This window comes from Alosa alosa, chromosome 8 (assembly GCF_017589495.1).
Source record: "Alosa alosa isolate M-15738 ecotype Scorff River chromosome 8, AALO_Geno_1.1, whole genome shotgun sequence".
NCBI classification, from domain to species: domain Eukaryota; kingdom Metazoa; phylum Chordata; class Actinopteri; order Clupeiformes; family Clupeidae; genus Alosa; species Alosa alosa.
Window position 1 is genome coordinate 16,945,682 of NC_063196.1, and position 23,728 is coordinate 16,969,409.

Consider the following 23,728-nt stretch of genomic DNA (forward strand, 5'->3'; position numbering starts at 1 on the left):
CCTGATTTTAAAAGTGACCTATAACAATAGGCTATGCAATACACTTTAATTTGTTTAGTGCTAATAAAATGATTAAGCCTATTTGGAGAGAGAGAGATGATTAGAATGTGACAATATGTCAGTCATCGTGTGAACGAAAGGCTACTTGTTCTGAGCAAGTGTTGTCAATGAACAGGCTGTGAAACTGTTACAGACAGTCATGAACAACTGATGCTAATTATCTGAGAAACATTCTCTATAGCAGCAGTCACGTTGTCATTGTGTCAAACAAGTTGTGGATTTGTTGTAACATTAAAAGATGACTTACTCTGTGCTGAAACCATGAACTGATGCTCGAAGCTCCAAGGTGAACGAAACTTGGAAGTAGGTAACAGGTTCACGTTCAATAATTCACGTTCAACAATTCCAGGATACGCGTTTTTCATTGGTTGTTGCGTTAAATCTTACCCAGATACAATACAGTTATTTTCTGATTGGCTATTGTGTAGCCCCTCTCGTTATTTTTGATTGGCTGATAAGTGGCAGGCTCAACTCCAGGGGAGACGCGCTTGATTCCTGCCTGTGCCATAGTGAGAGCAGCGCGGCCAGAGACATTTTGGGCGCTGCCGCAGCATATTAAATATATAAATAGTTTTTCTGCGTGAGAAATACAATGTGTGGCGGGAGAGCGTGACAAAAGACTGAAATGAGTAACTGTCACGCTCAATGCGGGACACTTGAGAGCCCTGTTTTTATTTAGCCAGTGACGGCTATAACTTCAAAAAGTCTACTATTTTCCATTTACCAATTTAGCCTATGGCTAGCCTACTTCCAAAATAGACGCAAGAGTACATGGACCTGGTCCAATATCTTAGCTTACGTGCGAACCTGAGCAAATTCAAACGTTTTAGGCTAACCTTCAGCTTTAATCTTAAAATTAAGATAGAAGGAAGACGTGAGCGCAGTGTTTCAAATTCCACCTGACGCCTTTTTCTAGACAGGCTACTCCGCCCAGTTCGCTATGCCGTCATTCAAGTCCTACGACTTGAGTTGACACTCACTTTCCTAGAAGACACGATGTTGCAATGTGCTCACCAAACCTGTCCACGAAGAAAGAATTCGTGGTCTTTTTAAATAATTTAGTCGACTTCTGTTATATCACGATGTAGAGAATCAAACATGTGGAACATGTTTTTGATCGTGGTCACTCTCCTGGCGTTACATAGGACAGGTAAGTCGCTGAGGTCTTTGGTCATCATGTTGTCATTGAACGTGAAGTCAGGATCAGTTATAGCAGAAAAATATACAGATAGGTCTATACTGTAATGTCAGTTCTAGGGTAAACGGAGAGATAGACGCTGTTGTTTGTTTTTTACAGTGATATGATATAGCCTATTTCACTATCGAGTGTCTTCTGTATGTGTTAATTATTGACGCACTGGCTTAGTAAAGGATTTCACTGAAAATGAAAGGGTCAATCCTGTGCGAACGTGTAGGTTACTAATCTACCGAATATACCGAATTGATTAATAGTTTTAACCTGACTCGCCAGGCCTACAAGGTGAAAGCGACTATTTAATTTTGTTTTAAAATGAATGTTTAAGACTTAGTTAGATTAATTTAACATGTTGTAGGCTACAGGTAGTCGGTGAAAGCGACTACCACTGTACAGTATAACATGTTAAATTATTCAAAATAAGTTTTAAACATTCATTTTAAAACAAAATGAAATTATGCAAATGAATTTGAAAATGTTCATCACTCATTGTCACGTGATTCTTTTGGCATTGTAAAATACTTTCTTTTTTCAATGGTGTCATCTGAAATGTTTTCAGTCCTGTTAGTCAAAACTATATACCTGACATTTCAAGCAGTCTCCCCACTATCATTCACTGCTTTTATCTCAAAGAAACACAGGAAGTCGTAGGATTAATGTGGTACAAACGTGATTTGAGTGGTTTTAAAACTCTTCATCTGAGGCACCTGTGCTGCTCTCAAAACACTTCCTGTTTGTTTCTGTCCCATGTTTAGAAGCAATGTAACATAATGGAACCAAGAAGCCTCTCTCTCCCTCCCTCTCTCTCTCTCTCTCTCTCTCTCTCTTCATCACAGATTCCATTGACATTGATCCACCAGAAAGAGTTCGTTTCAAATCCACCAACCTGCAGAATGTTGTGGTGTGGAATCCTGGCATGGAGGGAACCCACTACTCAGTGGAGTATGCAATGTGAGAAAGCAGGGGACCCTGCACCTCCCTTGTCTCTATCCCCTCACCTGACAACACCACAGAAACCACGCATACTGTAGTTGCACACATGCAATATGCTGCATTCAGAATGTGTGTTTGGGGTTACTATACAGAGACTTGCTTTAAATTTGTTCTTTGCTTTTTAAAAAAAAATAAAAAATCTTATTCTACTAATTCTTGATTGACAGTTTAAAAGGGGTTTAGAGTAGTTTATCCTCTAGATCAAAATGAGTAGCTCAAGTAAGTCAACACTGTAACCTCCAACGCTAAAATGTTTATGTTTGTGTTCCTTAGCAGACACTTTTGCCCAAAAAATAACCAATTTGAAAAGACACCTAGCCTAATTAAAAAAATACAAGTATGAGTAATTGATCAAATGAAATGTAACAGATTAAGAACACATAATAACAGAATAATAACAATGATAATCCTCCCTCCCTCCTCTTTAATAGTTATGGTGACGAAGACAAGACGGTAGAGGGCCAGGGTCTATGGAGACCAGTGAGACACTGCACGTGGATCCTCCTGAATTCCTGTGACTTGTCCGACCAGACTCATAAACTTGACGAGATTTACTACGCCAGAGTGAGAGCAATGAGAGACTCTGCAGTCATCTCAAACTGGACAATGACTCGGTTTGAACCTCGGTCAGACGGTAAGTAGGCCTCTGAACTTGGATTCCAGTTAAAGGAGAATTCTGGTGATTTTTCACATAGAATAATATTCAGTTCTACCTAGCTCAAGTTGCTGCAGCCGACAGCTAGAGCTGCCAGGCAGCTACAGTGCTACACTCTGGGGGCATGTTTATGAGCCCCCATGTTCCTGCCCCCAGAGTGTAGCACTGTTTTTCATACCAACAGTAAGAACATACCTACTCGGTGACCTCGAAAAACAGAGATCTACTGTATGTGATAATGGATAATGATGTTCAAGATGTACGCTGAGATGAAATAGTAGCTCAAACGTCATTTATTTTATCGTTTCTTTATTTGTTTGTACAGCAGCCTTAGGTCCACCTCACTTTACCTTGCACACCAGCGGAAATTCCCTTGATATTTATTTGAAGGGTCCAATGAGATGGAAAAACAAATACATGAAGAAAGAGCGCCCTATGAAAAAATATAATTAATGAGATATGGTACAACATCTCTGTCTATGACAACACAAGCAGACACACGGTAGGTGTGACATTATTATGACAAACAACAAGACTAGCTTTCTTCTTCTCTCACGCACAATGGTCATCAGTCCAGTTTGTTAAAACACACCATTTCCTCAAAACGTTGCATGGGAGATCTAGCATGTGTTATGCCTGTTGCCAAGAGCACATAAATGGACTTTCCTAACTGCCATAACGTTCTTGATACCTTGATAGCAGCACTTACATGTATTTGCCTATAACTTTTAAAGCAGAGCTAAGTTTAATGCTATAAACCTTCTTATCAATCATTTTGGCACACCGTTGTGGCAAGTGGTAAGCCATAGGTATTCTAAAGCTCAGATTTTCAGTACATAAAACAAGTGCCCTTGCAGGGCTTGTGTAGTGTTTGAATGGTGTCGCATATCCACTTTAATCTAAATGCCTGTGAGTGAGTGAACAAATGAAATATCCCATGTTTTGGTTTTATAGTTTGTTGACTTTGGAACCACACGGTAATTATGATGAGGTCAAGAAGGAAATAAGTTCATGCAACTAAGATACAAAATTAGCAGTTCAAGCAAACCCTGTAAAGTAGTGTGAGGTGTATGATTAGCCTATATAACACAGTAATTTTATACAGCACTTTCCAATACTCACAAATGTGTTGTATACAACTGTATTTGTTCCAGAGACATATTATTACAAAGAACCAGTCCTACCAACTTGGCTCACTGGAATATGATACAATATACTGCGTGTCTGCTGGGACCTATTCACAAAACATTCATGAAGAATCCCACACAAGTGAATGGCAGTGTGAAAAAACACCAACAGGTGAGACAGTTCAGGGAAAAAAACGCCCTGACATTCAACACCATCCGTTTCATTGTAAAGAATGTGTTTTTCAAGGAAGTAGTGGATATAGTAAAAGGACGGATGACTTACTATTAGGATCCATTACCGCAAGATTTGCATCCATACAATTCAAACAACATTTCTGAGAAGTGTGAAATATAAGATATGAGATATATTGCCTCTCAGTGGTTTTACTTAAGTGAATACACAAAGGGCCAGATGTACGTACATTTGCGAACGTAGCGTTATCGGTGTCATGGACACACCGCAGATTGCGAACGCTGTCAGACCCAAGTTTCCGTTTTATTTATCAATCGTTTAATCCTTAGTGTAAACTGCGCCTTTCTCTGCCTTTCTCCACCCATAAACGCAATTTACGAACGTCCACAACTGAATGGCAGCGCCTACATACAAGTGCTCTAAATAGCGATTCTGTTGTCTTTGAAAGGTTATCTTATTGATGCATTGAACTGCAATTTGGATTAACACCTGCTTTTACAAGGCAGAAGTATTTAGGCGCAGAATAGACGTGCGCTTTCAGGAGCAGTCTTTGTACATACCGTGGAATACATAACTAGGCGCTCTTTACTCTTCCCCTCCCATCTTTTTACGCTAAACTCCAACTTTCACCTGGATCCTCCCATGAATGCATGACATGACAAACGCAATCTGCCACTTTCAGCTCTCACGACAGGCAGTTTGCGCTTTTACATCATTGCGGCCTGTTTGTACATACCTCGCAATGATTTTACACGCACATTGCGAAACAAATACGCCTGAAGTGGGCGCAAAAGCGAAGTACATCTGGCCCAAAGTGAGGTAGATGGACTGAGGTGGATTGAATGTGTGTGTGACTTGACACCTTGAACTTGACATTAACATCTCTCTCAAAAACATTCCCTTCTCTTGTGGTTTTAGATCCTTTCAAGAAGCATATGTTGATGGTGATTCTAGCTGGTCTTCTACCCTCAGCAGTATCCTTGTTCATCTTGATATTGGCCAGCTGTCTTGTGTACCATTATATATTTGGTAACAAGCAGAAACACCCACACTGCACGGTAAGATAGCGTCATTACTTAAAGTAGTTTTAAAATGCTGTGGCCTATTCCTTAAAGGTGATACTTGGGGCAACTTTTTGAGCAATGTTGCTGGGCAACCACATAATAAGTTCCATGTGTTCTGATTGGATGATCATGATAAAAATAACAGAAGAAAAATCGATGCGCAGTATCAATATGAATAAGATAAGAAGCTTTATTGTCATTGCACACAAGATACAATGAAATTTCGTTTGGCAGCAGAATGTACCTGTACAACAATAGTAAGGGAAACTGCCAAGCAATTGCCCTCAAAAAGTTGCCCCATCAGCAACCCCAAGTCTCTTTTAGGGTGAGGACAAAGAGCACACGATAAGATAAGATAAGATAAGACTTTAAATAGCAGAATATTAAACAATATAAGAATTAAAAATAAATTATTGAAAAGAATAGAATAGTGCACACAGAGCCTAAATAATAACAGTGCAAAAGATTTTTGCAATGGAGATCTCAAGCCAAATACTACCTTGCAGTTATGCAGTTATCTCAAATAGAGATGCCAGTGAGACTTGCAGAAGCAGCAGATAAAGAAAATACTTCATTGTTTAGTAACAATGCTGGTAAAACTGTGGACTTACTACATGAGTGTTTGTCTTAAGTTTCTATTAAGTTTCTATTGTTTCTGATAGTTTCTATTTCTATTCTATCTATAAGTTTCTTAAGTTTCTATTGCTTATTAATTCAGTCATAATGTTCTTACTATTACTGTTTTTCCTTGATCCTCCAGAGCATATCACCCAAGGAGCCAACTTTTGCCCCTCGAATGGCAATTATCGATGTCATCAATGTCAACATCCACAAACCCAGCCTCCCGGGGATGAGTTTGAGAAACTGCCTGCTATCCTTCCTGGTCAATTGCCTGCTATCCTTCCTGGCTATGCAGTCCAGCGAGCATCGCCACCAGTGTATAACTCACAGTCATGGCACTCTTCTGGAGGGGTAAGTGAAGAAAATGTTCCTTTGAACGCTGAGGCGCAGGAGTTTGACGACGAGATGCCTCCGGACTACGGATTTGTTGTCCACTCGCCTCCAGAGGAATCGACGGGACGAGGCTCTGACCCTCTCGTACCACCACAGCCCGCCGTGCTTCCTGTCACTGGACACAACAGTTACATGGCACAGAGTGACGGCAGGCCGGGTCAGTCGACAGGTCAGAGCAGCACCGATGAGGACGAGGACGGTCCCACGGTGATTGACTGGAATCCCAGCACTGGGGTCCTGCATATCCCAGAGCTAAACCCTATGCCATTGCTGGGGGCCGGACGTGAGGTAGAGCTGGAAGAAGACATGGCCGTGCCCAGAAGCATCTTCTCCAGCCTGGTGATGAGACAGGAGAGCTACGAGTCTGAGGATGGCCTCTGTAAAATGGAGACTGTTTGGCAACTTCAAATCAACATGGAAGAATAACTCATGTAGACCATCTCAATCTGTTTCTAGAGGGTTTCCGGTTGAAACGTTCAAAATCAACACAGATACTTTGAAATGAATATGAATCAGACTTTTAGCGTAATGTTCTACAAAATGTTGACTCTAAAACTTGTTTTGTTTGTTTGTTTGTTTGTTTGTTTGTCCCGAAGTTAGCATAAGCTCAATGTTGTTTTCTGTGTCACCGGAAATGTCTTAGGAAAGCACCTGTTTGTTTATGCAGTTGAAAGTTTTCAGTATGAAAAGGTGATGATACATGGGGCACCTTTTTGAGCAATGTTACTGGGCAACCACATAACCAGTTCCATATGTTCAGATTGGATGATCATGAAAATGTGCCTGATGATTGAAGTTCTTTAGAGGGAAGAAAATGCCCTGCATGCCATGCCCATGAACATTGCCCTGCAACATTGCTCATAAAGTTCACTTGTCTGTCATCAGCTTAAGAGTAACTCAACTCTGCATAAGCACACTGGCAGCTAGAGTTGCCAACCTCAATGCACAAGAGTAAATACATGACAATCAGTGTTCTTTACTGGATGATAAGAAATGTAGACAGTCAAGTGAAGGCATTGAGGTGGCGACCATATTAAACAAACAGTCTTTTCAGTTGTAACCTATATAAAATGTGTCTAATTGGAAGGTATGATGATGTAATATCAAATATCCTAGTTACGTCAGTTACAACCCTCTTGTAATATCCTAAACACTATTGATATTTTATAAAATGCAGTTTAATTAATTTTTGACAGTAGCTTATCACAAAGAAGAGGCCTAATAGTAAAATGTAGCCTACTTAGGCCTACTCTACGTGCCAAATAAGTGTTTCCTCTAAAAAAATGAAGGAGTAGCCAATCGATTGAAGTCAGTTTCACCTTTTGAACTGCTGCAACCATTAATATTGTCCTAAATATAAGCCAATACTCTGATTGTAAATACATGTGGCTATATATAATATATAAATATACATAGGCCTATATTGTAAATAAATTCTATGTTTACACTACCATGTGCCTTTGAACATTACTATGTAGGACTCATAATATGCAACCCTGAGTGGGGCTAAAACTGGGCCTGTCCAATGATCATTTTTCCCTCTTACAAATGGAAGAGAGGAAAGAATGTTATCAGAGCCCATAGACTGTAAGTCAGAGCCACGGCGAAATTGCTGGACATGATCCCCCCCTGGTGGACACAGCTTTGGTGAGCGTGTGGTCTTGCGTTTATGAAGTTACTATGGCAACTTCGTTGTTTATAAATATTGAAGTACCCAGCCAGCTAAGTTAATGTTGAGCTAACGTTAATGTTAGTAAATCTGTTTTTTTTGTAAATAGACACGTGTGTGTGAGTGTTTGTGGATAACGGACCATGGCTCGTACTCAAGCGGAAAGTGTTATAAGACGTATTATTCGAGAAATTACGCAAGAATGTTCAAGTAAAGGACAGACAGTTTCCGAAACCTTAGTTGCCTTTATGGTAAGTGATAGCCTAACGTTACATTAATTGCCCTGTGTTTCCGCGTAGGTTAAATCAGAGAATGTGTTATTAATGTAACGTTAATTCATTTCATTTCCGGATGATAAGTGCCTTCTTCCTTTTCGAAGGTCAAGGCCATTGTTTTAGATCCAGGGAATCATTTTAATGTTGATCGCACCCTAACCAAGCAGGATGTCCAAAGACTTATTGAGGTAACGTTAAGCTAATTTAATCATTCAGAACATCATGTGCCTACAATTAATTTATTGTTATTAAAGCTCAGGCCTATAATATCGCCTCTGTAGGTGTGCGTGGACAAGCTTATGGATAAGAGAAGTCCTGCTCTTGACACCATCAAAATGCAAGTGTACTTTGACATGAATTACACATCTCGACGTAAGTAACGTTACCCTACAGCAGCAGCAGCCTCATGACCACATACAGACTAGTCTAACGGGTACATGTCTGTGCTTTTGTAACTCATGAATTGTTGGTCATGGTGACTTCAGGTGAGTTCCTGGAGGAGCACCATAGAGTCCTTCTGTCACGACTCGCCTCTGTAGGCCGCGAGATCACTGACAATCGATTGAGGACTCGGGATGACCTGGAGGGCCTCTACCGGAAAATAGTTAGCTATGTGCTGCTGCGCTCTGGTCTGGGTTCACCAACGGACATCAACACGGTGCGGGAAGCCACGGGTGAGCTGAAGACAGTTATTTCCAGAAACCTCAGTGGACAGGCATCGTGGCTGCAATCTGAATCAAACATATTTATGCCTACCTTTTTGCAGCTGCTTTGCAGAGTGTCTTCCCTCAGTCGGAGCTGGCGACCTTCATGTCTCTCACCAAAGCAGACAAGGAGCAGCAACTAACCGAGCTTACCATGATAGTAACAGGCATTCGCCTCTTCAACAAGGACTGTAGAAAAGGAGGAGAAGAAATTGAGGACTGTAAGACCTCTGGAATGTCATATAGCCTTATTAATATCTGAATCATATTATAGAATGTATTAATAATAGATATTTAACCCTTCTATCATCTCCTTAGTATCTCTTGTTAACTCTCCTTTGGAGTCACCCACATCCCATTATTTTGGAGATCTAGAATCAGTGTAGCCTAAAATAGCTAAGACAAATATAAAGTTGCATATTATTTCATTCTATAGGGCCTACTGTTATTTATTTGCCTGGTAGGTCTACTTTCCTGTAGTTTACCAAATCTATTAACTTGTTATTATGAATGTAGTGCCCTCCATTTTAAACGAAGCCATACCTTCCACCATCATCGACATTGAGAAGGAGCTAAAGGAATCCCAGGGCTTGGCCTGGCAGTACACTTCCCTGCTGGAGAGGCTTGCTGACCCCAAGGCTGGGACAGTGCACTGCCCTATCAGAGCAGATCTGCTGCAGCAGGCCCTGTACAATGTGAGACAACATGAGACTTTCCTCAAAATCATCCTGGTAAGTTGAGGCACAGTACAAGTCTTGTGACACGTGATCATGTGATCACAAGACCATGTCTTAGCAAATTCATATGACGTGTTTGCTTTCTCTGTATTGTAAGTGTGTTTTAAAAATTCAAGTCACAAACATGAAGTAAAAGCTACTTATAAAGTGAAATATTTCAGCAATATACACCAATTTGCCATCTATGTACTTAAATACTGTATACCCTACTGTATTAAGGCTGATATAAGTGAATATGTATTTGCATTTTTGAATTTTAGGTTAATTTTAAGTGGGTCTTTGTGTACATACAATAGTGTTGTATAGTAATTGGTACGCTTAAAGATGACTTATGTGAACTTTGTGAGGGATAGATATCATCTGTATGTCTTCCCCTCAGGCTGATGCCATCCTCTGTGCCAGGCAAGTGGAGGCCCTGCAGACTGATCTCACGTCCCGCCTGAGTCTGCTTAAAGCCACAGTGCACGCCAAGACGGCCGTGCCCACCGCACAGGTTTTTGTGAGTGTCGCCATAGTGGGGAGGGTTGTTAGCGTTGTAGATAGGAAGCCAGGCTCACATGCAGTAGCAGAAAGCTTGTGGGTTCAGTCCCTGGCTGCCACCGTTGTGTCCTTGAGCAAGGCACTTAACAGGGTCAGATGGTTTTTGTCCATATCCTCTTGCACAATGATACAATGCATTGCATCAAAATGATCTTAGATCAGCAGTCATGATTGGTTTTTCAGCAGCAGGGCCTTGAATTTCCCCTTGGGGATCAATAATGTATCTTTCTATCTATCTATCATGTTCACCTTTGCTCACCTTCATCTTCCTCTCTTTGCCAGCCTCATTTCACAGCCCTGTCCAAGCTCTGGGCCAGCTTCCAGGACGAGATGCTCATGCTCAGCATCCTCAACAACATGGTGGTCAGCCTGAGGCCCTTCCTGAGCGCCCAGTCCCACCTGCTGCCAGAAGGCCAGCTGCAGGCCCTTCTGGATGGCGAGGACGTCAAGAGTGACGACGTCAGACTGCGGGATAGCGCAGGTGGGATGTGTCCAGTACTGTGCAGTACAGTAAAGCCTCTGAAATCACATAACTGCAGGATGTTTGCACAGGAGATTAAGTGGCTTTCTGCCTGTGGTTATCATATTTCATTAGCTGTTATTTGATAAGTGCTGAAAGAATTTGTAACTTTTCACACATTGGCTCGTGTGAAAACAGAACAGGCATGGATTATCTTTGTAACATCTAAAGAGCATTCATTTTCATTCATTGTTTCCCCTTTTCAGCACTTATTTTTAACAAGTTCTTTATTGTTCTCTGCACTTCCCCAGAGGACAAGATCAACCCAGCTGAGTACAAAGCACAGGATTGGTTCCTCCACGAGACCACAGCTAACTTTGACCAACTGCCCTTGCAATTCAAGGGTATCTGTGGTTACACACTGGTGAAAAAAGATGGACTTCTAATTCCAGGTATATTATAAAGACACCATGGACATTTAGATAATATTCAACTTAAACTCCCGTTTCTAATTGTCTTTTCTCTCCTATCCTCAGCGAATCCCCAGATAGGGGTGCTGAAACACAAGGAGAAATACTATGCCTTCTCCTCCAAGGAGGCAGCGTGTAGCTTTGCATCCAACCCAGATGAGTACATTGAGGGCATCATAGAAAAAGCCAAGAAGTGTCCAGAACTAATTCAGCTCTTGGAGCTCCATCAGCAGTTTGCGTGTGTCACCCCATACTCACAGGTGGGACCCGATGCCTGTTTGTTAACAGGCATTTCATTCTGAAAACGATTTTGCATACCCAGCAATTGCGTCAAGCACATAGAAATGCTGTTTTTTAAACACTGCAGTGCAATATATTGCAGTGTAATGCTGGTCACAGTTAAGTGAGAGGCTGATCAAACTTGTACATTTTATGCCACATTTATCATTTAACATCTATATCAGTGTTTTAAAGATTTTCGTCCCACACTAAACAAGTCACTCACTGTGGCATTAAAAAAGCACAATAATCATTTCAAACAAAAATGACACAAGTGCTTGATAGTTCACTGTAACCCTGCAGATGCAATCAGGCCAGAGACTACTGGTAAAACCCATTTCCAAATGTGACAGCAGCACTCAGACAGACACCCACTTGGTGGAGACAAATATTGTTAAGACCTACGAGTGGAATGAATGGGAGCTCCGGAGGAAAGCCATGCAGCTGGTCAGTAGATCTGGAGTACTTATGTGCAGTATGTGTTTGTGTATGTATATATACACTGCTCAAAAAAATTAAGGGAACACTTACAGTTTTCCATAATTGTTAACACATTTTATGAAACCTTCCAACCTTTTCTCCATTCTCAAACTACATTCACAGAATGACTGACAGTTCTTGCAAAATAAAACTTCAAGCCTCAAAAGTTTTACTTGTGCTCAGAACCAAACATTGTCAGAGTATCGATCCAGTGTATGATTGAAGTGTTTCTCTTAATTTTTTTGAGCAGTATATACAGGGATATTCGGCTTTCGAGTGAAATTTCAGGATGAACTAAAATCCACTATAACCTTTACAAATAAACTTAATGTGACCTTCTCTAAACTTTTAGACTTTCCAACAGTTCAGTGTTTCAGTATATTCTGTACTGAAACATTACATTTCACCCGAAAGCCAGATATCCCCAACATTCTGTGAGAAATGTATATTCTATTTCTTATAGAAATATGTATTTGTGGAATGTCAACAGGGATCAATGAATTTAGTAAATAATTTTAGAAATCAGACTTACAAGTCAGTTTGAATGAGAGAGATTTTAAACTACAAATTCACAAGAAATAAATAGTTTCAATAAAAAATAAATAGTGTAAATGGGTTATGGTTGTTACAGGCTAACCTACGGAGCAAAGTCACACATTCAGTGCAGACCAACCTGAGTCACATGAGGAGGAACAATGTGACGCAAACATACCAGCCAAAAGATGTTGGATGCCAGACTAAAAAAGATGCCGAGACCAACGTCCCCAAACCAAAGGTGTACCTGGCTGGGTTACGAGGTGGAAAGCCAGGACCAACGATCATGACCAAAACAATATTGACCAGATCAGTTGATGAGTAGCTCTATTCGAAATAAATGTTTTGTTCTCAATTTTGCAAGCAATAGGCTGAAACTAATTTAAATTGAATACCATTTCTACTGTAGGAGTTACTGCTTTGCATATCAAAATAAAGCGGCAGTGAGCATTAAGCAAGGTTATTAAAACCTCAGAGGTTGGCATCAGGACCCAGTTGTTCAAAAAGTTTAACCTGGATCAGAATGATCGGGATTTGGAAATCCCATGTTTTACAATCCAGGATGAGGTAATCCATGTTTATTTTATGCCTGTTTTTCAAAGCAATTTTTAGGATTATGAAATCCGGATTACCTGCGTTTCTAAATGGAATCAGACCCCTCATCTTATCCACGACAAATACATAAATACAAACAGTCATACTTTGTCTCCTATCCTAGTAAGGGATTTTGGCAGTGTGAAAGGGCTTAGTAACATTTTGTGCCTAAAATCCACCCTTCTGTTGGGATCAGGGTAATCCTAATTTTTTGGATCAAATTTATCCCAATCCAACTCAAAACTTTTGAACACAAAGTGAAGGTTTTATCCAGATCAAAACCAAGATTAGATAACGTGATCCAATCTGATTTCAGGATCCTTTTTTCCCTTTGAACAACCCATTTTCCAGATTTAATCCAATCCGATAGCCAAAATCCGATCAGATTTCTTTTGAACAACTGGGCCAAGATGACAGTTTACAGTCTGTTGACAGTGCTCATATCTACACAAACCCAACCCAAGTGTATAAAGAGTAACCAGGGGAAGTGGTATAACTAGAAAGACCAGAATGATTGCATTTGCTTATTCAGTTCAGCATATGCTATGAAATAGTTGAATACAAAAAAAAAAAGTATCAGATAAAGTCAGGTATTATGAAGGGTTCTGTATTCAGTCATTTAATAGTCACTTGCAGTTGAAGTATTTTAAGCCCAGATTAAGTAATGAAAGCTTTGTAAGAACACAAATCATGTGAACATCAGTATGTGGACAAACTACATATGCATAAAATAAACTAAACATTTTCAGAATCCACCAAGAACAGTCTGACAGTTACATTTTGCACATTCTATGTTAAAGCATATTTGTAAAATTCTCAGCACACATAATTTTAATAACTGGTCATTTGAATGAGAGCGAGACTCCTGGCACAATCATTTGCCACATTTTAGACTCGAGTCTGCATGTGTACAGTACATGTACGCATAAAAGCTGCCTAATCAGTTGTTTTTTTGCAAATTAGCCTACTACTAGGAACCATAGATATTAGAAAGCTAGATGCCACATTAGGCTCCAGAACGTGCACAAATAGCCCCGCCATCCTGGTGGGGGTATACTTGGAGGCCAATGGAAAAGCAGGTGACTGACTGAAAATTAGACAGGTGTCTGTGATTGCTGGCAAGTGTTGCCATAGACAGTAACAGTGTAGCCCCTAGCAATATGGCAGCTGCATTTACGATGCCACCTACTCGCTTCTTATGATCCATGCTAGGAACACCAGACAATTTTTGATGGTGTCAAAAGCTGCTGATTGAAATTGTGACCCAGCTCTAGAAGTAAAGCAGTCCTTTACAAATGCAGACACGTGCAAGACTTTCCAATGCAAACTTTTATTACAACACAACACCAACAACATGTTAGTACTCTTCTTCCTCTTCTTCACAGTCCTCTGCTGAGTCTGCCCCAACTTCCTCATAGTCCTTCTCCAGTGCAGCCATGTCTTCTCTGGCCTCACTGAACTCCCCCTCTTCCATGCCCTCACCCACATACCAGTGCACAAAGGCCCTCTTGGCGTACATCAGGTCAAACTTATGGTCCAGGCGAGCCCAGGCCTCGGCGATGGCAGTCGTGTTGCTCAGCATACACACGGCCCTCTGCACCTTGGCCAAGTCACCTCCTGGCACCACCGTTGGCGGCTGGTAGTTGATGCCCACCTTGAAGCCGGTGGGGCACCAGTCAACAAACTGAATGCTTCGACGGGCCTTGATGGCAGCGATGGCGCCATTGACATCTTTGGGTACCACGTCCCCACGGTACAGCACGCAGCAGGCCATGTACTTACCACGCCTTGGGTCACACTTCACCATCTGATTAGCTGGCTCAAAACAAGCATTTGTGATCTCGGGCACAGAGAGTTGCTCATGGTATGCCTTTTCCGCAGAGATTATTGGCGAGTAGGTGACCAGGGGGAAGTGAATGCGGGGGTAGGGAACAAGGTTAGTCTGGAACTCCGTGAGATCCACATTCAGAGCCCCATCAAAGCGTAGAGATGCAGTGATAGACGAGACGATCTGGGCAACAAGGCGATTCAGATTGGTGTAGGAGGGACGCTCAATGTCAAGGTTGCGCTTGCAAATATCAAAAATGGCTTCGTTATCCACCATGAAGGCACAGTCGGAGTGCTCTAGAGTGGTGTGGGTCGTGAGGATGGAGTTGTAGGGCTCCACTACAGCAGTGGACACCTGGGGAGCAGGGTACACGGAGAACTCCAGCTTGGACTTCTTGCCATAGTCCACAGACAGACGCTCCATCAGCAGGGAGGTGAAGCCAGAGCCAGTGCCTCCTCCATAGCTGTGGAAGATGAGGAATCCCTGAAGACCCGAGCACTGGTCGGTCTGAGACAAAAACAAATTCAGTAGTCACATTCTGCACCATAAATTGGTATCTCAAGATGATACAAACAAAGGGCAAGTGTAGCAGCAGGTTTTCTGCAACAAACTTGAAAGCAATCAAACACACCATGTTATGATTCTCAATGTCTGATGTTATGAGGCCTCAACTGAGGGATCAAACATGTCACTAAATGGGGGCACAGAATCACCAAAAACACATGTGCACGCCAATACTGAAGATACTAAATGCAAGGAAAGATAGATACTTTATTCATGCCGAGGGAAATTTTGGAAATAGCTTTTCAAAGATTAGTGAAATGTAAGCAGGCAACTGTTAATCTAGTCACCTACCATTTTACGAATCCTGTCCAGGACTGGATCCACAATTTCCTTTCCAATGGTGTAGTGACCACGAGCGTAGTTGTTGGCTGCATCCTCTTTACCACTAACCAACTGCTCCGGGTGGTACAGCTGCCGGTAGGACCCATTACGGATCTCATCTGTCAGGGAATATCATACATATATAGTCAGCCTTTCACAAACCCAAATCTTCATTTACATTTACTCAAAAGCCAAATGATCATTTGAAATAGGACACCACCATTACTGACCTATAACTGATGGCTCCAAGTCAACAAATATGGACCTAGGAACATACTTCCCAGCACCAGTCTCACTGAAAAAGGTGCCAAAGGAGGAATCCAGTAGAGTTGTGCCATTTCCAACAGCTGTTCCATCTGGGCAGATACCATGTTCCAAGCAGTACAATTCCCAACACGAGTTTCCAATCTGCACACCAGCTTGGCCAACATGGATAGAAATGCATTCCCTCTAAAATGATCAAGAAAATATATATAAAAAAAACCATTGTGACAAATACCCATCATCCAAGTCAAACAGTAAGCCTAACTTATAAGGCACTCACCATTCTTGAAATAGTAATTTAAAGTCTGTCCAAACTGCAAGTTTCTCCAAATGCACCTTGACCAAATAATCAATAAATACATTGCATTAGGCTTCTTTTAACAAGAAGTTCCACGAAGGACCTAAAGAAACTGTGAAATATTAAGGACACTAGTTAAATCCTTAACTTACCTGTTACATGAACAAGCACAAAAAAAAAAACTCTGGGTCAGTGTGATATATAGTGATTGTTGGGAATAAGGCGTGGCTTCCAATTAGCACCTCTTGTCCAATGTCTGATTGGCTAATTGATTTACCTTTTCAAGACTCACTCACCCAGTTAGTAATATAAGGCCACCATGCATGCAGGATTTGTCCGTTTGTTCTGACTTGTTGACACAATACAACACAGACCACTGTTGACACAATACAACACAGACCACTTTTTCACTATTTTGTTTGTTTCACTTCAGTTTACAATGCCAAAAATAGTCTTTTGTGTTAAAAGCATTGTCATTTATATAATTATATAAAGACATGAGACAGTGGTTCACTTTGATTTTGTTATTTGTAGGGAATGCAGAGAACAAGAATAGGATTATCAGTATTATCAGACCATTGCTGGAGCAACTACATGCTCATAACCAAATGTGCACACACACACACAAACAGCATCAGCAACACCATACTTATTGCTATGATACAGTTGAATAAATTCTCACCTTAAATGCTGTTATTTTATCGGCTTGGATGTTACAATTTCAGCTATACTGTATTTGAAAGTGGTAAAAAAAACATACATACATACATACATACTACATGTGGGCAGCTGTGGCCTGCTGGTTAGCGCTTTGGATTTGGAACCGGAGGGTTGCCGGTTTGAACCCCAACCAGTAGGAATGGCTGAAGTGCCCTTGAGCAAGGCACCTAACCCCTTACTGCTTCCCAAGCGCTGCTGTAGCAGGCAGCTCACTGTGTCGGGATTAGTGTGTGCTTTACCTCACTGTGTGTGTGCTGTGTGTGTTTCACTAATTGGGATAAATGCAGAGACCAAATTTCCCTCACGGGATCAAAAGAGTATATATACTTATACTAAGAATACTAAAGAAAATACTACTAAATACTTAGTATTTACTAAAAAATACTAGAGAATCCATTTTTATCAAATAAATCATAATAGCTGCAGTATAGATAGCAATGGTTCAGATTCTGTGTTCAGCAGCTAGAGCAAGCACAGGGGAAACATGTTGGGTTCAGTTTATGTGTTCAGCCGCTACAGCCAATAAAGGTGAAAAGAGTATTGAGTTCAGATGCTGTCTTCAGCCATCTCCACATGATCGTTGAGGTCTTCATCTCCACTCTGCTGTCCCTCTCTGCATTGATCTTCAGAGGTCTTCACCTCCACTCTCCTCGATTCCTCAGATTGAACCAGATCACAGCACAGCAAAGATTTTCAAAAACTATTAACACATCTTTGTTAATGTGGTTTTGGCTAATCCCTTAATTATGCACACAGGTTTTGAAATCAATTATATAACATTCATATAGACAAGTCAGTGTTTGCATAATGCTTTGGTTGTATAGATTTTAAGATCTTGTTTTTAACCTTTATAATGAACAGCAATATTTAGAAGCATAAAAATTACAAATGAACTTGCATATGAAATGTATTGGTTTAATGGACAAATATCCTTGGGTGAACAGATCATCTATTCTTTTTTTCATCCATCTGACAGAGATGACAAGGTATCAATGGAGGAACATTTTACATTTAAAATGACTAGAACCCTGACAAATACCAAGAATAGGTAACAGGCAACTCGCATGATCCATCACCTTGATATACAGTTTTAGCTTCTCTATAAGTGTATCCACCTCTGTCCCGGGTCAGTTTGATTTATTAGCCATTAGCGTAAAACTCGGTGGCTGTTCTCTGGTGTTTGTGGGCGTTTACCGTCCATCCCCTGCCAATCCTGATGCACTACATAGTCTCTCAGAGCAATTAACTTCTCTGGTTAATTCTGAATCTGTCATTTTAGGGGTCCCTAACCTAGATTGGATGTCTCCAGCAGCTGATGACTTAAAACATCTGTGTAATAAGTTGAATCTTACCCAAATAGTCACAGAACCCACACGACCTAATTTGAAAATTCCCAGTCGTTCATCCCAGTTAGATCTCATTCTTACCAATAAGCCTCATAATTATATGCATACAGTAGTTGTGTATTCCCAATGGATTTCAGTGATCATTGTCCTGTGGGCTGCATTAGAAATGGTAGAAGAAAAAGATCAGGGCCTCTGTATGTAAATAAGAGATCTTTAAAAAGATTTGAAGAGCAGGCATTTTTACATGATCTACATGGCAGTGACTTCTTTAAATCTTATCCCAGATGCTGAACTTGCATTGCAAACTTCCAGACTGTTAACACCAAACATGCCCCTTGGTTTAGTCATGATCTACGTGAGATTATTTCTCAAAGAAACAAAGATTGGGCATTGGCAAGATCGGCAAAAGCCACTGTGATGGTGATTGGCAAACTTTCAGACATCTTAGAAATACATGCACTTACTTGGTGAAAAGGGCAAAATCTATTATTTGATCAATCTGTCTGACTGTGGTAGTAATCCAGCGAAATTCTGGAGAGGTGATCAAGTCACTTAAAGGTGTTTCTTCAACCACTCAACAAATTATGTTGGACTCTAAAGTGGTAAATGAGATCTGTAATGCTTTTAATCACTTTATCAAATGTGGTACTCTATTTGATCAACTGAATGTTGTGGATATGGCACTAGAGACTCAAGTCCATTTCAGTGTCACTAGTCCTGAGGAAGAGAGGATTTTATTTTCAAGTAGACCTAATAACCCTTCCTTCTCATTTAGACCAGTAAACCAATCTGATTCTTTATGGATTGTGTAATTCTAATGTTAGAGCTCAATCAAATCACACACACAGCAAGCTGAAAAAACTTCAATAAATGCAGAACTTCTGCTCAATCGCTCATGTGTCATACGTCTGACGCCATCTTCAGACACGTTCCTGGTTGAAACGTGAGACACAGAAAATCGATTATATGATTGAATTGGTCTACATTTCAGTTTAAATTATCAAACAGGATTTTTTGTGACAGCCCTAACACACACACAAATATATCACATGCACAGACAAACACACTTCCATCTGCTACTGTATGTATGGCAGGTCCCATTGAGCTGAGCTCCTGCAAGTCAGAAAGCGTTAGATTATATTGGGGAAATGTGCCAGTGGCATCTGGCATAGAAGCAAAGAGGGGCAGTGAAGGTGTTTGTGTCTGAATGTACAGAAGCACAGATACGGTCCATGTGATCAAGATATGTGCCTGGAATCTTAATACACTTAAATAAAACACCCACAGTAAGAAAAAATATCAAAATGTGTTGTGTGTTCAGATGCCTTGTGTTAGAGAAATCCAGCAAGTGCTCACATGGAACGTTGTTGCGGGAAAAAAGAAAAGAAAATCAGTTTTACCTAGCTTGAGTTGCTACAGTCAGCAGCTAATGCAGCCAGGCAGCTACAGTGTTACTCTCTAGGGGCATGTGAATGGAGGCTGAGAAATAATTCTGTGCGCTTGATTTTGCAATATACCATAGGGGTGTCAGGTAATGCAGTAAATTACTCACAAAAAAAATTTGCAATACAAACATTTATTAGTTAAACTGACACACAACTACATAACCTTAGAAACTCTAGTACTCTTCCTCCTCTTCACCATCCTCTGCCGAGTCTGCCCCAACTTCCTCATAGTCCTTCTCCAGTGCAGCCATGTCTTCTCTGGCCTCACTGAACTCCCCCTCTTCCATGCCCTCACCCACATACCAGTGCACAAAGGCCCTCTTGGCATACATCAGGTCAAACTTATGGTCCAGACGAGCCCAGGCCTCAGCGATGGCAGTCGTGTTGCTCAGCATACACACGGCCCTCTGCACCTTGGCCAAGTCACCTCCTGGCACCACTGTTGGCGGCTGGTAGTTGATGCCCACCTTGAAGCCGGTGGGGCACCAGTCCACAAACTGAATGGATCGGCGGGCCTTGATGGCAGCAATGGCACCGTTGACGTCTTTGGGTACCACATCCCCACGGTACAGCACGCAGCAGGCCATGTACTTACCACGCCTCGGGTCACACTTCACCATCTGATTAACTGGCTCAAAACAAGCATTTGTGATCTCAGGCACAGAGAGCTGCTCATGGTATGCCTTTTCCGCAGAGATTATTGGCGAGTAGGTGACCAGGGGGAAGTGAATACGGGGGTAGGGAACCAGGTTAGTCTGGAACTCCGTGAGATCCACATTCAGAGCCCCATCAAAGCGTAGAGATGCAGTGATAGACGAGACGATCTGGGCGACAAGGCGATTCAGATTGGTGTAGGAGGGACGCTCAATGTCAAGGTTGCGCTTGCAAATATCAAAAATGGCTTCGTTATCCACCATGAAGGCACAGTCAGAGTGCTCTAGAGTGGTGTGGGTCGTGAGGATGGAGTTGTAGGGCTCCACTACAGCAGTGGACACCTGGGGAGCAGGGTACACGGAGAACTCCAGCTTGGACTTCTTGCCGTAGTCCACAGACAGACGCTCCATCAGCAGGGAGGTGAAGCCAGAGCCAGTGCCTCCTCCAAAGCTGTGGAAGATGAGGAATCCCTGGAGACCCGAGCACTGGTCTGTCTGAGACACAAATTCAGTAGTCACATTCTGCACCAGAAATTAGAAATTCTGAACTCCTAGAGATAATGCAAACAAAGGCCAAGTGGATTTTCTGCAACAAACTAGAAAAACATCAAACACACCCTGTTATGATTCTCAAACAATCCTACCCCTTACAGATATAATGTAGAGCAGGGGTCAGAGCTACTTTTTAATGCTTATGCTTTTTAAAGGTTAATGTCAACTCATCTACCTTCTCTCTTTGTAGACTGAATTTTAACATGTTTCTCAAGTGACTGGGTTCTACATCTTCCTCAAACCTTTTGGAGAGCTTAAAGGGGGCTGGTAGCTCGCTACCTGTTGGAGACCTGTGATGTTGAGGCCTCAAATGAGGAAATCACACTAAATGGGGGTACAGAATCACCAAAAACATGTGCACGCCAATACTAAAGATACTGAATGCAAGGAAATATGTTCACCAATCTTTGAAAAGTTGAGCAAGCAACTGTTAATCTGGTCACCTACCATTTTACGAATCCTGTCCAGGACCGGATCCACAATTTCCTTTCCAATGGTGTAGTGACCACGAGCGTAGTTGTTGGCTGCATCCTCTTTACCACTAATCAACTGCTCCGGATGGTACAGCTGACGGTAGGACCCATTACGGATCTCATCTGTCAGGAAATATCAAGTCAGCCTTTCACAAACCCAAATTTTTATTTACATTTGCTCAAAAGCCAAACAACTATTTCAAATAGGACAGTACTCACCTATAACTGATGGCTCCAAGTCAACAAATATGGACCTAGGAACATACTTCCCAGGACCAGTCTCACTGAAAAAAGTGCCAAAGGAGGAGTCCAGTAGAGTTTTGCTATCATCAGCAGCTGTTCCATCTGGGCAGATACCATGTTCCAAGCAGTACAATTCCCAACACGAGTTTCCAATCTGCACACCAGCTTGGCCAACATGGACAGAAATGCATTCCCTCTAAAATGATAAAGAAAATATATATAAAACCCCCATCATGACAAATACCTGGCCCATCACCCAAGTCAAACAGTAAGCCTAACTTATAAGAGGCACTCACCATTCTTCAAATAATAATCTAAAAAGTCTGTCGAAAACGCAGGCTCCTCCAAATGCACCTTCACCAAATAATCAATAAATACTTGCATTAGGCTTCTTTTAATAATAATTTCAAAAAAGCTCCATGAAGAACCTAAAGAAACTGTTAAATGTTAAAAAAGAACATTAGTTAAAACTGTAATGTCTCTGACAACTTACCTGTTACGTGAACAAACATGAAAGACCACTTCTGACCACCTCTGGGTCTGTGTGATATATAGTGATGGTTGGGTATAAGGCGTGGCTTCCAATTAGCACCTCTTGTCCAATGTCTGATTGGCTAATTGATTTACCTTTTCAAGACTCACTCACCCAGTTAGTAGGCCTAATAGGACACCGTGCACAGGATACAGGTCTTTAAGCTAAATTTGACGGTTTGTTCTAACTTAAGGGCCGTTCACACCAAGAATGATAACTATAACGTTAACTATATAAAAAATATTGTTCTTGTTAATATGAATGACGACGTTCACATATAAACTATGAACGATAGAAACGATAACGACATGAAGAACAATATTGTTGGGGATCACTTTCAGATCGATTTTGAGAACGATAAAAAGCTAACAGCCAATCAGAACCCATCACATTTTAGCCATCACAAGGAGATACTTTGCGTATAGAGGATAAAGGAGATACTTTATCGTTGGTCAGTCAGTGTGGACATTTTTATCGTTATGGGTTATAGTTATTGTTTCTGGTGTGAACGGCCCTTTAAATTCTTGACACAATACAACAGACCACCTTTTCACTTTTGCTTCAGTTTACAATGCCAAAAATAGTCTTTTGTGTTGAAAGCATTGCCAGTTATATAATTATATAAAGACATGAGACAGTGGTTCACACAAGAATAAACTTATCAACATTGTCAGACCATTGCTGGAGCACATGCACATAACCAAATGTGCACACACACATGCCACACACACAAACAGCATCAGCAACACCACCTATTGCTATGATACAGTTGAATAAATTCTTACCTTAAATGCTGTTATTTTATCGGCTTGGATGTTACAATTTCAGCTATACTGTATTTGAAAGCGATAAAAAAAACTTTTCTTTTCCATCTTTCCAATCCATCTTTATCAAATAAATCATCATCTTCTATAGCTGCAGTATGAGAAGCGTGTGTTGTTCAGATGCTGTGTTCAGCAGCTACAGCAAACACGGGGGAAATGCATGTTGGGTTCAGTTTATGTGTTCAGCAGCTACAGCCAATAAACACCAGGGCACACTTGTGGGTAGACTTTTACGGAAATTTCGTTTGGTCCTGGACTACATCTGCCTGTACACGCATCTGCCTGTAGATGATGGTGTTGAGCAAAGGGTACAGGATGATGTTGAAATGTATTTACTTCATTTTTACAAAGCTCACAAACAGGCACTCATGCACACACGCACATACACACATAGATACATGCATGCACACACACTAGGGCTGTCACTTTAAAATCGAATATCGATATTGAAATCGATTTGGCTAACCAAAATGAGTTTCAAAAATGAAAAATCGATTTTAACATGTGTAATAGGCTAATTTTTGTTTGATCATTTCAAAAATAAAACTAAAATAACTAATAAATCCAAAAATTAAAGAATTCTGAATGAAGGCTAAGCATTGCCATTAGTTTATGCACTTGC

The 23,728-nt window shown here is 41.1% G+C and overlaps 4 protein-coding genes across 4 annotated transcripts; 2 read left to right on the forward strand and 2 right to left on the reverse strand.

Annotated features, from left to right (window-relative positions):
* The first annotated feature begins 693 nt into the window (after positions 1-693).
* Positions 694-7,751, forward strand: il20ra (interleukin 20 receptor, alpha). The gene is given in 8 exon segments (XM_048250602.1): positions 694-1,210; positions 2,092-2,206; positions 2,680-2,882; positions 3,229-3,338; positions 4,058-4,202; positions 5,142-5,281; positions 6,048-6,265; positions 6,268-7,751. Coding segments are annotated over 8 exon segments (1,443 nt in total). The 5' UTR covers positions 694-1,158; the 3' UTR covers positions 6,728-7,751.
* A 231-nt stretch (positions 7,752-7,982) lies between these two features.
* cfap206 (cilia and flagella associated protein 206) lies at positions 7,983-12,804 on the forward strand. Its single transcript, XM_048249997.1, has 12 exons — positions 7,983-8,221; positions 8,350-8,433; positions 8,527-8,617; positions 8,731-8,919; positions 9,012-9,170; positions 9,466-9,680; positions 10,066-10,185; positions 10,509-10,707; positions 10,998-11,138; positions 11,223-11,416; positions 11,739-11,882; positions 12,547-12,804. The coding sequence occupies exons 1-12, from the start codon at positions 8,114-8,116 to the stop codon at positions 12,772-12,774; spliced, it is 1,872 nt and encodes a 623-aa protein (XP_048105954.1). The 5' UTR covers positions 7,983-8,113; the 3' UTR covers positions 12,775-12,804.
* A 1,553-nt stretch (positions 12,805-14,357) lies between these two features.
* On the reverse strand, positions 14,358-16,396 carry LOC125298990 (tubulin alpha-8 chain-like). The gene is made up of 4 exons (XM_048250002.1): positions 16,301-16,396; positions 15,987-16,206; positions 15,727-15,875; positions 14,358-15,378 (listed from the first exon to the last, which is right to left on the reverse strand). The coding sequence occupies exons 1-4, from the start codon at positions 16,301-16,303 to the stop codon at positions 14,401-14,403; spliced, it is 1,350 nt and encodes a 449-aa protein (XP_048105959.1). The 5' UTR covers positions 16,304-16,396; the 3' UTR covers positions 14,358-14,400.
* Positions 16,397-19,943: 3,547 nt separating this feature from the next.
* On the reverse strand, positions 19,944-22,288 carry LOC125298991 (tubulin alpha-8 chain-like). The gene is made up of 5 exons (XM_048250003.1): positions 22,244-22,288; positions 22,047-22,104; positions 21,727-21,946; positions 21,482-21,630; positions 19,944-20,977 (listed from the first exon to the last, which is right to left on the reverse strand). The coding sequence occupies exons 2-5, from the start codon at positions 22,047-22,049 to the stop codon at positions 20,003-20,005; spliced, it is 1,347 nt and encodes a 448-aa protein (XP_048105960.1). The 5' UTR covers positions 22,050-22,104; positions 22,244-22,288; the 3' UTR covers positions 19,944-20,002.
* Positions 22,289-23,728: the final 1,440 nt, after the last annotated feature.

Bases quoted from the DNA above. Each gene is read 5' to 3' on its own strand.
- cfap206 (XM_048249997.1), top strand. From the start codon at position 8,114: ATGGCTCGTACTCAAGCGGAAAGTGTTATAAGACGTATTATTCGAGAA. The intron at 8,434-8,526 runs GTAACGTTAAGC...TCGCCTCTGTAG, and splicing joins ATGTCCAAAGACTTATTGAG to GTGTGCGTGGACAAGCTTAT. The intron at 11,139-11,222 runs GTATATTATAAA...TCCTATCCTCAG, and splicing joins AGATGGACTTCTAATTCCAG to CGAATCCCCAGATAGGGGTG.
- LOC125298991 (XM_048250003.1), bottom strand. The intron at 21,631-21,726 runs GTGAGTACTGTC...ATTTCCTGACAG, and splicing joins CTTGGAGCCATCAGTTATAG to ATGAGATCCGTAATGGGTCC. The intron at 20,978-21,481 runs GTAGGTGACCAG...TTTGTGTCTCAG, and splicing joins TGGACAGGATTCGTAAAATG to ACAGACCAGTGCTCGGGTCT.
- LOC125298990 (XM_048250002.1), bottom strand. The intron at 15,876-15,986 runs GTCAGTAATGGT...ATTCCCTGACAG, and splicing joins CTTGGAGCCATCAGTTATAG to ATGAGATCCGTAATGGGTCC. The intron at 15,379-15,726 runs GTAGGTGACTAG...TTTTTGTCTCAG, and splicing joins TGGACAGGATTCGTAAAATG to ACCGACCAGTGCTCGGGTCT.